Source organism: Mastigoproctus giganteus, chromosome 10 (assembly GCF_048544385.1).
Source record: "Mastigoproctus giganteus isolate SK-2022 chromosome 10, ASM4854438v1, whole genome shotgun sequence".
NCBI classification, from domain to species: domain Eukaryota; kingdom Metazoa; phylum Arthropoda; class Arachnida; order Uropygi; family Thelyphonidae; genus Mastigoproctus; species Mastigoproctus giganteus.
In genome coordinates this window covers 119,445,335-119,459,045 of record NC_143584.1, presented here as the reverse complement: position 1 = coordinate 119,459,045, position 13,711 = coordinate 119,445,335, and the positions used below count along the sequence as shown (strand labels likewise).

Here is a 13,711-nt window from a genome sequence, read left to right as displayed (position 1 = left end):
TTGTAGATTTCTTTGTACCAAGCAAGCATCCAGTCATCCATTAATATGGTCTTTCATAAGGTTCATCCCTCTGTTAACTTTTAAGAATCATTCACTGTCAGGATCCATCTTCTCAAACTTCGCCATTGCCGACGCAATTTCACAAAATAGCCATTGCTATCTCTCTGGTGATGAAGCATCTTGGCTCCTTATTTGGTTCATCCTGAGCTTTGTCTGGATTTCCTTCTTTCACTATCGCTGCCTGCAAGTCAATAAGTTCTTCGTTAGATAATTCCTTTTCTTCTGCCTCTATTAACTTCTCCACATCTTTGGCATCAACCTCCAACTGAAGTATCTCTGCAACCTTTACAGTCTTATCTGTAACCTCTTCATATGATTAGTCTTTTTCAAATCCTTTAAAGCCTTTTATGTGCCATTTCTTCTATGCGCCATTTAAACAACTTTTAGTAATTTCTGCCCAAGCCTTATTAATGTTTAAGATGGCGTGGTAAATATTGTAGGATTTCCAAAAGTCTCTTAACGTAAAATTTTTCTCATCGTCTACTGCAGACAATGCCTGAGCAAATGTTGTGCATAAATAGCAAGCTTTTAAATTCTAAATAACACCTTGATCCATAGTTGGATGAGTGAAGTCGTGTTTGGCGGTAGAAATATGACTCTCGCATTCGAATTGAAATCATCTAGATGCGTAGGATGTCCAGGAGCGCATTATCTAATAGAAGAAAAATCTTGAAAGGAATGTCATTGTCTTAACAATATTTTTCAACCTCGGTAATGAAGCAGCATTTAAACCACTCCTCAAAGAGAGATATTGTTATCCATTCTCTCTGGTTCGATCGGAAGCACACGGGCAAGGTGGCTTTATTGATGCCCTTAAATGCACAAGGATTTCCAGAATGATACAAAAGCAGTGGTTTTAATCTGTAAGCTCCTGCTGCATTAACCCCATGCAAGAGTGCGGCTCTATCTTTTGATGCCTTGAAACCTGGCATTGTCTTTTCCTCTTTGGCAATGTACGTTCGAGCTGGCATTTTTTTCCAATACAGAGCAGTCTCATCAACATTAAAAATTTGCTGCATTGAATAGCCGCCTTCATCAATAATTTTTTCCAACACATCACAAAATTTCTCTGCAGCTGCAGAATCAACACTGGCAACTTTACCACATACTTTAAAGTTATGGAAACCAGAGTGATGCTTGAACCTATTAAACCACATGTTGTTTGACATGAACTTCGGTGGGGGTTCGCTGTACGTATCCTTAATATCTCCATATTTTGTTGCTTCTGCTTGAATGGTCATTAGACTCAGGGGCACTCGCTTCTGAATCTGATTTTCCATCCATATTATTAACAGCTGTTCCATCTTCGATATAGCACCTGAATGTTGTTTTGTGATCACTGTTGATCTTAAGTGTGTTGATCCTTTGCCATGTTCCTTTATACGTACACTGTTGAAGCAGCGAGACCTAATTTCCATGTAATAGATAACAAACTTTGTCCTGCTTCATACTTCTTAATCATTTTCATCTTCATTTCTAAATCAATTTTCGTTTCTTGGCACTGCCAGCACTTGCACTTTCCGTTGGTCGCTTTCTCTTCATCATTGTAATATGTAAATGGGAACGAAGAGAAGTTTCTGAAAATTTTTTTGTATGATTGAATATTTCAGTGAAGGGGAACACATTTCACCATAATAATGTAAAAACCCACACAATTGCAGTTGTCCGTATTATCGCAAATGCAATAAGATTGAGTTTACTACCCGTTTATAATTAGATGCACTAACAGAAAAGTCCAATAAACCGGGATGTGCAAATTGTTTTAATGTTGTGATCTCCAGAAATGTGCTTTATAAAAATATCACAAAGGTGTTCAAAATTGATTCTTATAAATGGAACATATAACGATGAAAGTGCAATTTCCATTATAAATATGACCTTTTAGAGAGATAAATAGCTTAGTAATATAGTGAAATTTTCAATTTCCAACGACTTGGAACAAATTACAAAAAAAAAAAAAAAAAAAAAAACAATGTGTTAGTGGGTTATTATGATATTTTTACGATACCTCCATTTATTCCTACAGGGTTCAGAATACGTTTCCACGATTTTTTTAAGTTTGCACCGGCCTGCAAAAACTTACGTAAAGTTAAATTTCCACAAGTCGAGTATTACGTAAGTTGGGGAGTTCCTGTATAATAAAATTCCTAAGTCACTTATATCTCAGGTGGTAGATGACTTTCATCAACCAGTGAAATACCACTTTGCTTATTGGAGGCTTGAAGTGGTGAAACCCATGTTTAGTCTCTAGAGCAAAGTTTCCGGCATCCCCCTCCCCCCCATACTTCTCCTTCAACCCATGCACGGTACTATGTACTATAGGTTTTGATACCTTTCGTGTTTCGGGTTTTCATAAAAAAAAAAAGAAAAATATATTATTCTCACTGCTAGAAAGTGCCCACCAGTTCCACCTTTCTGTTGCCAAACTCTCTGCTTCAACCTTCTGGAAGAAAATTTATTCCAATAATTATCTATATCACACTGCCTGTGGCATACTTCGTGAGATCCAGTCTTCTGTTAGTCCTTAAGAATCTACATCCCCCCCCCAGTTCTTGTGTTCACTTCAATCAAATAACCCCCCCCTTTCCTCAAAATTCTCTAGTTTCCAAGATCTGCAGACCACACTTCATAGGCTGTACCCTGCATGGATAACATTTAACAATCTTTATCAATCTGTTTGCCCTAATTTGAACTCTAGAAGTTATATATATATATATATATTAGAATAATGAAGCAATTAAGAAAAATAGTAAAAAAATATAATACAAAAATTAAGAAAATAAATATAATTACGAAGGGGTCGCTGTTAAATTCTTATATCATTGTCTCTAAATTTTAAAATTGATTTATTATTTTTAATTGGATTTTCTAAATTATTTGGAGATTTTCTGCTACAGTTTTTAGTCTTGTTACCTATTCTTCTCCCTCCCTGTTTATTAATCGTTATGTTTAATTTATTATTTTCGCCCAACAGTTTTTCCATGCTTATGGCATTAGTTTTGATTTAATGTCAATTATATTTATATATATATTTTTTCTTTTCTTTTAGATACTGCTTACAAACCTGAATATAATATTCCAAATTTAGTCTCACCATCATGTTATACATAAATATAACGAAATCCTTTTCCCTTCTTGCAAAGGTCTGATAAATGGTCTTATGTCAGTGTGGTGTGACATAAGCACTGGGAAAGGGAAAATGAGTGTAGGTGTGTGTTATAGGCCTAATGAATCTGATGAGTACAATGAGCAACTGTGCAGAGAAATAGAGTGGGCCAGTACATCAGAATGTCTTATAATGGGAGATTTTAACTTTCCAGATTTTGACTGGAACTTGTGGTTGGTCACTCGCACACGAGCAAGACTTTTGTGGATTTATTGGATGATTGTTTTCTACAGCAACATGTTCGAGAGGCAACCAGGGGGAGTAATATTCTTGATCTGATTAACAGCAGTGATCATTCATGTATTAGGAATTTGCAGATAAAGGAACCACTAGGTGACAGTAAGCACAGTGTACTGATGTGGGATTTACTTAAAGATATAACTACCATCAAGGGTAAAGGGAAGGGCTTTTGCTTTCATAAAGGTGACTACAGTGGTCTCAGAGATTTTTTAAGTTCTACACAGTGAGACCAATTGATGATGTTACCAACAGCAAATTCAAAATGGGAAGCATTCAAGGAATTAATCATAGAAGCTACTAGGCTTTTCATACCAACTAAGCAATACTGTTCAAGGTTTAGGCCTAAATGGATGTCAGACGAATTAATGAGACTTGTGGCAGAGAAGAAAAATGCATGGGATGCATATAAATTATCAGGTGACACAGAAGCCTATGGCAGATATAAGCTAGTCTGTCATCAAGTTACAAAAGAGGTTAGGTAGGTGAAGGCAGATTAAAAGAAATCTTTGTCAAAGGATGCAAATAAAAACAGCAAAGAGTTCTTTACTTACATAAACTCTAGAAGGAAAGGGATGAATCAGATTGGTCCACTTAACATAGATGGTTTGATTATTGATGATGATGCTCAGGTAGCTGATAAACTGAATGAGTATTTTGTATCCAAATTCACACATGGGGAGCTATTCAAGGAGAGGAATGCCAGAAACTTATCAAACTCTAATAATAATTAGTAATTATTATTAGAGTTTGATTTTGTAATAACTGAGAGCAAAGTGGAGGAGAAATTGTTGAAGTTAAATATAAGGAATGCACTTGGGGTAGATGGGATCTATCCAGTTAAATTAAAGGAGGCAGCAAAGGAAGTAAGCAAACCCTTAGCCATAATTATGAGAGCTTCCTTAGACCCAGGGGAGGCCCCCATGGACTGGAGGTCTGCAAATGTATCCCAAATTCACAAGGGGAAGTCAAAAGGTGACACAAGCAACTATAGACCTGTTAGTTTAACTTGTGTTCTGGGGAAAATAATGGAGTCGCTGGTTAAAGAAACATTGCAGGATCATCCAGACAAGACTGCAGTAGTAGTAGGCACAGCATGGGTTTGTTAAAGGGAGGTCTTATCTGACCAATTTGATTGGATACTATGATGTGGTCACAAAGGAACTGAGTGCAAAAAATAATTTCGATATCATATACTTGGATTTTGGGAAAGCTTTTCATACTGTTACACATGGAAGACTGCTGTACAAATTGTGGTGATATTACATTAAGGGCAATTTGCTACAAAGGATAAAGGAATGGTTGAGTGAGAGACAACAGAGAGTGGTAATCAATGGACACTGCCCTTCATGGACAAATGTTATTAGTGGAGTTCATCAGGGTTCTGTGCTGAGACCATTGTTGTTTTGTGTAGTCATTAATGATATTGATGAGGGTATGTCAGGCTTAATGTCCAAGTTTGCAGATGATACAAAGGTTGGCAGGGTTGTTAATGACAGTATGCTCTTGCAACTGGATCTAGATAAGTTGATCAAATGGGCTGAGAAGTGGCAACTGAAGTTTAACATTGACAAATGCAAAGTACTGCATATGGGTAGCAGTAACCTAAGAGAAATGTGCAAAATGTGTGGTACTACACTCAGGGAAGTGGAAAGTGAAAAGGACCTGGGGGGTAATTGTGCAGTCAGATATGAAGTTCACTAAGCTGTGCAGACGGGCTGCAAGAGCAGGTCAAGGAGGTGATTATCCCGTCGTACAAGGCAATGGTCAGGCCACACCTTGAATACTGGGTACATGTCTGGATGGCTCATTTTAGGAAGAATGTAGAATTGCTAGAACAAGTACAAAGAAGGGCAACAAGATTGGTGAGGGGTACTCTTACCAAGATAGGCTTAAGTTCTGCAAATTGCAGCTCCTGGAGACTAGGCACATGCGAGGTGATCTAATTGAGGTATATAAGAACATGAATGGGTCAAGCAAGCTCAATGCTGATGGGATTCTTCCTCTTGCTGAGATTCAAGCTGAGGAAGACAGTTGTAGAATAGATATTTGGAAATTTGCCTTTAGCCAGTGGGTAGTTGATTGCTGGAACAGACTTCCATCTCTCATTGTGGAGGTTGATAACTTAAATAAATTAAAGGATGAGCTGGACAAGAATTTGGAGTGAAATGGGAGGGTTTGTTTGGTTTTTTTTTTTTTTTTTTTGGTTGATGCTGCATAAGCTTCATTTTTCTTGCATCATATGCCTCTGCTAATACTAAATCATTAATAGGATATCGTGTGTTTATTGCCACTTTTAAAGGGTTACAATAAAAATAATTTTTCATACAGTGTTTATGCTACATGTGTACACCCATGTTTGTTCTGAACCACTTTTAAACTCCCCCCCCCCAAGTATTTTTCTTGTGGGGCAATAAAGTTGAGAATTACTCCAATAAGTGGAAAGTATGGTAGGGATAAAGATTGTTTAAAAAGTGAAAGTAAGCTCTGATTCCATTGTTGCATGTGTAGATATTTAGATTAGTTTGCAAGTTATATAAATTTACTCTAACTTAGGCACTATATAGTGCATGAGTCTGCAAATCACAGGCAACTATACAGTATATTACCAAATGTAAGGGAACATTAAGAAAAGCAGTGAACTGAGAGAATATTAATTTTTTTCCACGAAAAACTGCATTCAAAGTTGCTAAAGAGCTATAACCCACAAAACTTTTGTTATTAAAGTTATTACACAGCACCAAATGCTAAGAGAAATTTGCTTCCAGTGGAAAGTTTCTCTGAGTCGATTATCTGGTGTGACAAGTCCATTATACACTGTTTTCATCAGATGTAGGATGCTGAGATGGATGAATACACAGCTGTTCAGTCTAATAGAGTATAAAAAGATTTTTTTTCCTGTTCTATTAGACTGAACTGAGCTTACGGACAGTCCAACTTCATGAGTAACCTTAACAACAGTCATTCGCCTATCATTTCACACGAGTTCATTCACTTTCATGACTTTGAAGGAAGTTCCCTGCGAGGTTCGTCATCCAGTGTTTCCTGTCCATTTTTACACCTATTAAAACAACTTGTAAACTGTTTTCTTCAAAGCATCATCTCCATAAACTTTCTATAATGTATGCAATGTCTCTGTAAAACTTTTCCTAAGTTTAAAGAACTGGATGATATTCAATCTGTGACATTCTGCAATCAGTCTGCTCTGAGGATTGAAATAGCCAAGTTTTTTTTTTTTTTTTTATGTGAACCCCAAACACGAGAGGTATTAGAACCTATAGTACTTAGTACCGTGCTTGAGTTGGAGGTTGAGAAGATGAAAGAAGATATTTGTTGACATTGGACTTGAACTTCTGTAGATTGTAATTTTCAGGAAATACGTATGAAGGTTGTTCCAGAAAACGGCGGTTCAATGAATAAATGAGAAAGATGAAAAGTTGGTTCTGTGGGTTTGAAGTTAGACAATAAATGGATGTTGGCTGGTGGCGCCACGTGTTCGGACTGTTTTGAAAGAGAGAGCGGGAATTATAGTAGCCAATTCAGAAGAACAGTGCTCATGGAAGTATCTGTAGAAGAGGCATGCAGCAGAAACAGTACATCTATGAGAAAGCAAGTGGAGAGACTCTGTTAGAGATGAATCATTAATTAACCTAACTGCCCTCTTCTGAATGGAATTAAGAAGCCCGAGAGAGATTTTGGGGGCACCACCCCAGATGTGGGAACAATATTCCATGGCAGGGCGAATTTGCGATTTATACAGAGTGAGCAGCTGTTTGGAAGAAAAGTAATGCCGAGAGCAAAAGAGAAAACCAAGTTTTTTAGATGCAGCGGAAGGATTATTTATAATGTGCTTGTGCCAAGAGAGATTAGAAGTCAGGGTAATCCCCAAAAGAGATATATCATTTTGCCTAGAAATCGGAGTGTCACTAAAGATAAGTATAGGAGCAGAAGAATCCTTTTTGCAAGATATAAGACAAGACTGAGTTTTAGAAGGGTTGAAATCAACTAAGTTGTCTTTGCCCCACTGGAGAATTACCTGAAGATCGGCATTTAAGGAATTGGTAGCAGATTTTCGAGAAGTTGAAGCTGATTGAGCAGGACAAGGTTTCTCAAAATGAAAAGTGGAATGCAATGTGCTATCATCGGCAAAACTATGGGTAGGATTTCCAGTCAATGGAAGAAGGTCATTAATATACAAGAGGAAAAGATTGGAGGAAAAAACTGAACCTCGGGGGACACCGGCATTAGTGGAGAAGTTAGAAGATAGAGAGCCATCTACCATCACCCTCAGTGGGAGATCAGAGAGAAAACTGGATAACCAATTACTAAAAACAGTTGGCAAACCATAAGATGGAAGCTTGTTTAGAAGGCCTTTATGCCAAACACGATCAAAAGCCTTTGATCAAAGAGCAATTACTTGTGTTTCACCGAACCTTTCCATTGAATTAGTCCATAAATGGGTAACATAAGCCAGAATATCACCAGTGGATCGACACTGACGGAATCCATACTGACGATCGTTGATCAGACGGAAGGTTTCTAGGTAGTTTAAGAGTTGGCGGTTAATTGATTTCTCTATTACTTTAGAAAGAGTAGAAGTAATTGCAATGGGACGATAATTGGATGGAAGGGATTTGTCACCCTTTTTAGCAACTGGCTGGATATGAGCAAATTTCCAAGCAGAAGGAAAAACCACTTTGGAATAAGAAAGTGAAAAAAGGTGGCAAAGAATAGGAGTAAGTTCAGGAGCACAGGTTTTGAGAACAAGTGGAGAACTACCATCAGCACCTGGAGCTTTCTTAGCATCAAGATTCACCAAAATCCTTCTGATATCCTTTTGACGGAAGACCACAGGAGGCACTGAATGGAGTGTGTTGGGAATGGTAGGAGGTGTTTTATCAAGATCATTAATACATGAGCTGGAAGAAAAATGGGATACTAGCAGGTCAGCTTTATCCTTGGCTGAAGTGACAACAGAACCATCTGGTTTGAACAGAGGTAGGAGCAGAGATGGGCAAAAGTTGCGGCCAATAGCTTTGGCAAGAGACCAGAATGCTCGGCTACCATTAGGGCAAGAAGCAAGTTTTCTACTCTTAGCCTGTTCAAACTCTAGTTTGGACTGATTAATAACTGTTTTACAATAGTTGCGAGCTTTGGTGTAGGCAGAAAATGAAACTGAAGAATTAGAAACAAGCCAATTACGATATGCAACATTCTTCTCTTGAACAGCTTTAGCACATTTATTGGAAAACCAAGGTTTAGATAAAGGACAAGATTTTAAAGTGGAGTGTGGGATAAAGGATTCCATTCCTGCAAGAATAATTTCACTGACACAATCTGAGCAAACGTTCACATCAGAAGTTTTGAAACAGTAAGCTGATCAAGGAAAAGAAGAAAATAAGTCTCACAGGTCATCCCATTTTGCATTCATGTAATGCCAAACAACACGAGGTTGGGAATAGCCATGAGATAAAGGTTCCATTGGATAAGAGACAATCACCAAGTTGTGATCTGAAGTGCCTAAATGACCTCTCACTTTGACTGTGTACTTAGAAGGGTTATTTGTGAGAAAAAGATCAAGCGTATTGGCTGTATGATTAGGATTGTCCGGTATTCTTGTAGGTAAATGAACAATCTGTGCTAGGTCATTAGTAATTGCAAAAGCCTCAGCATCTCGACCTGCTGGGTCGGTGTGACTAGAAAACGGAAGCCAGCTGGAGTTGTGAGCATTAAATTCACCAAGGAAAATTACCTCACTGTTAGGAAAGTTGGACTGGAGAAAGTCAAGTTGCAAAGAGAGGAAGTCAAAGAGCTCCAAGTGATTAGTGGAGTTGGGAGAACGGTAGAGACAACAAATGAATTTGACACAATGAGGTAGAGAGATTTTAAGCCAGAGAAGATCAAAAATAGGCAATTCAAAATTGCCAAGTCTCTGACAGGGAATATCAGAACGGACATATGCACAAGTACCACCTTTGAGGCGAAAGGAATCATACAGCGAATAATTTGGGCATCTGAGATGAGCAGTAGTTGAATCAACCGATAACTGAGATTCTGTCAGAAAAAGTACATGGGGTTTGGCAGACTGCAAGTGGAAATGGACATCGTTGAGATTAGAATTGAGACCACGTATATTTGTGAAATGAATTAGGAAGTGCTTGGGAGGTTTAGATCTTTTTGCAGATAAGCTTGCTCTATTAGCTTGACAATTCATGATGTATTCAATAGTAAGAAAAAGTGGGTTGGACATGCTGTATGAAGTAATGAAATTTTTGGATATGGCATACACGTGGTAAGAATATACCCAGATCCTTGACTCCACTCCGGATACACTGTATACAGTGTCCGGAGACACTGTATACAGTGTATCCGGAACACTGTATACAGTGTTCCGGATACACTAGCTGATCCGGAAACCTCCTAGAGAGAGTTACCAATAGGTTCGGTCCAGTGACTAGCGGCCGGTCTGCGAACACCGTTTTAGAGCTGTATCCTCAAAATGTAAGAAATATTGGATCTCGCCATGACGTTCATCATAACCTCAAAAGTCATCAATCATAGTTCATCAATCATCAATCAAAAGTCATCAATCGAGAGCTAAGTTCCGGTCAACCCTTCCCTATCTCTTCCAACATGGGTTCCACCACTTCAGGCCTCCAATAAGCAAAGTGGTGGTATTTCACCGGTTGATGAGAGTCATCTACCACCTAGTACTGCCTGGTAGCATAGAGGGGTTGCATTCCTCCATGTGATGGGGGCACCACACCTCGACCCCTGCTTACGTTGGTTCACACCTGGGTGGTCACCCACCATATACTTGTGAATGGAGGTTATACCCCGGATTACTAACCGTCCCACCATCGCGAAGGTGCAATCAGAGGATTTAGCTGTCACAGACCGTCCGGACTTCGCCGAAATTTGGTCCACTTGACTTGAGTGTCACCCGAATATCAGTTCCATCAGCGTTTTAGACTCCTAGGTAGCAAGTACACCTTGTCTAGCATATCTGAGAGAATGTCTGTGACAACCTCAAGGAACTGGCTTGACCACTTCACCCATGAAGTGGTCAAGCCAGTTCCCACTTGGCATGCGTGTGCACCAAGGTCAATGCCTCATTAAACCCTCACAGGCATAGCTCAAACTGTTTAAATACCAGCATGTGATTTCAGGAACTTTTGGAATGTACTGCATAAGCAGAAATACATTTACAAATTCCATGCTCTTAACTGTTGTCTGTACTGGAAAATGGAAGAGACTATTAATTTTCATGTTAGAACATTTTGTTTTTTTTGGCTTCAATAAAATTGATTTTTTTTTTTTTTAAATAACATAAAAGAGAACTTTTTAAATATTTAGTTTTCTTATAAAAAATAAAAACTTAGATTAATTAATTATGGAAATAAATTAAAAAATGATGATGATTTTGTATACTCCAAGCATAATTCGGAAAATTCAAAAACTTTTTCCACAAATTAAAAGCAAAGTTGGTCACCTAACAGGGGTAGCATGACTTCCCTATTGGGATGCAACCACTACCAGGATAATACAGTAGACTTTCAGAATAACAGCACCTTTGGAGATTCAAGGTGCCATAATTTTGATTTTTCCTATGTCTATAAAGTTTTATTTTTAATATATTTAATGAAGAAATAATGAGGCTAAATAAGAAATAGAGAGATTATGTTTGCAATTTTATTAACTGCACATAAAAAAACATAAATATGTTGATGATCCAATGTTATAATCTGCCATTAATACATTCCTACCTATGCTCTGTTCTATTTTCTTTATTATAGCAAGTTAATCTGCATGGATAGTACAGTGGTATCAACACTTTCCTCCCCACACTGGGTGGAAAAGGCATGGGTTCGAATCCCATCGATGACTCAAGGAACTTTTATGATCATTTTTCACTCCGTGATTGAGTTAGTCAGTCTCATGCATAGATAGTAAGGTTTTTCCCCAAAAACTGGGGTTTTTCATCCAGCAAAACAGGCAAATCAACCAGAGAATACATGCAATTTACAGACACAAATATTACATGAATATATGAATTAACTTTCCCGTTGACCATAATATAATAGTTTGGATTATATCAAGTTTGTTGCTAAGCTTTAATGTTGTTCTTTTATTCTCTGTATGAAGTTTATTAACTTTAGGAGTTAATAGTGAGGGGTTTTAATTTAAAATAAGTGTAAAACAGCAATATAATCCATGATATCAGCAGAATTCACCTTCAAAATGGTGAACATAAACAAATACAGTAATCATGTGATGCTGTTTTCTCTCTCTCTCTTTTTTTTTTTTTTTTTTTTTTTGGCACTGCAAGACATCTGCACTGTATGTAAACATCTGATCTCAGTATGCCATTATTTCGACAGTCTACTGTAATAATATTTTACCAAAAGTAATCAAAACTATTTTTCCCTTTCAAAATGGCATTCTCTGAGTGGACAGCACTTCTTTTTTTGTGAAGGTTATTGGGAGACACACAGAAGGTGAATGTTCAATCTGTTTCTTTTTGTTTTGTTATTTGGTTTTCAGGAGCATTAGCAACTAAGGCCATATTGCTCCGGGGATATGCAGTGGTCATTCCCTGATCTTTCTGCATCCTCCGTATTTGGTGCTCACGGGCTCGAACCCCGGGCTAATCAACAAGCGTGTGCTACGCACTGCTGCTCCTGCCCACCTGGCTACAAAGGCACCTAATCTTTGTTTCTGCCAATTTAAAATAAATTGCTTATACACATTGTATATTTTAAAAATATGCACTTGTTAATATCAGTAGTACTAAGTGTCATTTCTCTAACAAAATACCACTTTTTTTTTTACAGACAAAGAACAAAGGGAATTATATGAAGCAGCTAAGATAATACAGAAGGCTTATAGATCTTATAAAGGCAGAAAACGTCAGGAAGAGCAGGAAAAAGAGAGAGCAGCTGCAATACTAATTCAGAGCTACTATCGCAGATACAAACAAGTAATTCTTTATCTTTATTATATAGCTTCCTCTATCTAATTTCCTCCTCTGTGTAATTTATTTTGCAAACTTAAGGAAAGTCAGAATACCCATGTCTTTATCCTTTAATATGCACTCACTGGCTGTATAACTGGAGTACAAGCACTGATTTTGTAATACAAATTAGTGGTGTCATTACCAACTGCTTGTAGTAGTAGTAGTAGTAGTAGTGGCACTTGATGCAAGAAAGCAAGTGTAGGAGCTTATGCAGCATCAGCCAAAAAAAAAAAAAAAAAAATCACACCATACCCTCCAAATGCCTGTCCAGTTCCTCCTTAAATTTATTTAACCTATCAACTTCCACAACGACAGATGGAAGTTTGTTCCAGCAATTAACCACCCGCTGGCTAAAGGCAAATTTCCGCACATCTATTCTACATCTATCCTTTCTTAATTTGAACTTATGTCCCCGTAGGTTCGTATTCTGAACAAGTGGGAGGATCCCATCAGAATTCAGCGTGCTCAACCCATTCAAGGCCTTATAGACCTCAATCAGATCACCGCGCAGGTGCCTAGTCTCCAGCCACTGCAATTTGCAGAACTTAAGCCTCTCTTGGTAAGAGGATCCCTTCATTCCCCTCACCAATCGTGTTGCTCTTCTCTGTACACGCTCAAGCAAATCTACATCCTTCCTAAAATGAGGCCTCCAGACCTGTACGCAGTACTCAAGGCGTGGCCTGACCATTGCCTTATACAGAGGGACAATCACCTCCTTTTCCCTGCTAGCAAAATTCCTATATATCATTGACAAAACCCCGTGACCTGCCCTAGCAGCCTGTCTGCATTGTCTCTGGACCCTTTTAAGAAACACTAATTCAGTCTCTAATATGTGCAGTCTCCACACTTAAAACACAGTACCCTCCAAGGGTCAACCTTAGGACGCAAAAACTTTACTTTGAAAGAAGAAACTGGCTGGCTGGTTACAATGATTCAAAGTGATTCATGAGTCAAAGCATTACATACACTGTAAAGCTCTGACTAATGAATTAAGTGAGGCTGATGCAGTTACTGCTGATGAGTGGATTTCAAGCTGTGATCACATTAGTGACTATCCTTTAATGTGAATTTGTAACATTGTTAAAACAATAGATATGAAGTGGATAAAGCAACGAGCAAGCAAGTGCACTACAGTTCATTTTAGCATCAATATATATGACAACAATAAAAGAAAACTACTCATCATAGGCAAAAATGCAAAGCCCCATTTTAATGGAGTAGATCTAATTGAA

At 38.0% G+C, this 13,711-nt stretch overlaps 1 protein-coding gene across 1 annotated transcript in view; it reads left to right on the top strand.

Annotated features, from left to right (window-relative positions):
- Positions 1-13,711, top strand: part of LOC150079255 (calmodulin-binding transcription activator 1-like) — a 927,385-nt gene that overhangs the window by 844,703 nt on the left and 68,971 nt on the right. Inside the window, exon 23 of the mRNA XM_090383006.1 lies at positions 12,298-12,443. Coding sequence (XP_090239132.1) covers positions 12,298-12,443 — 146 coding nt within the window. The remainder of the gene's footprint in view (positions 1-12,297; positions 12,444-13,711) is intronic.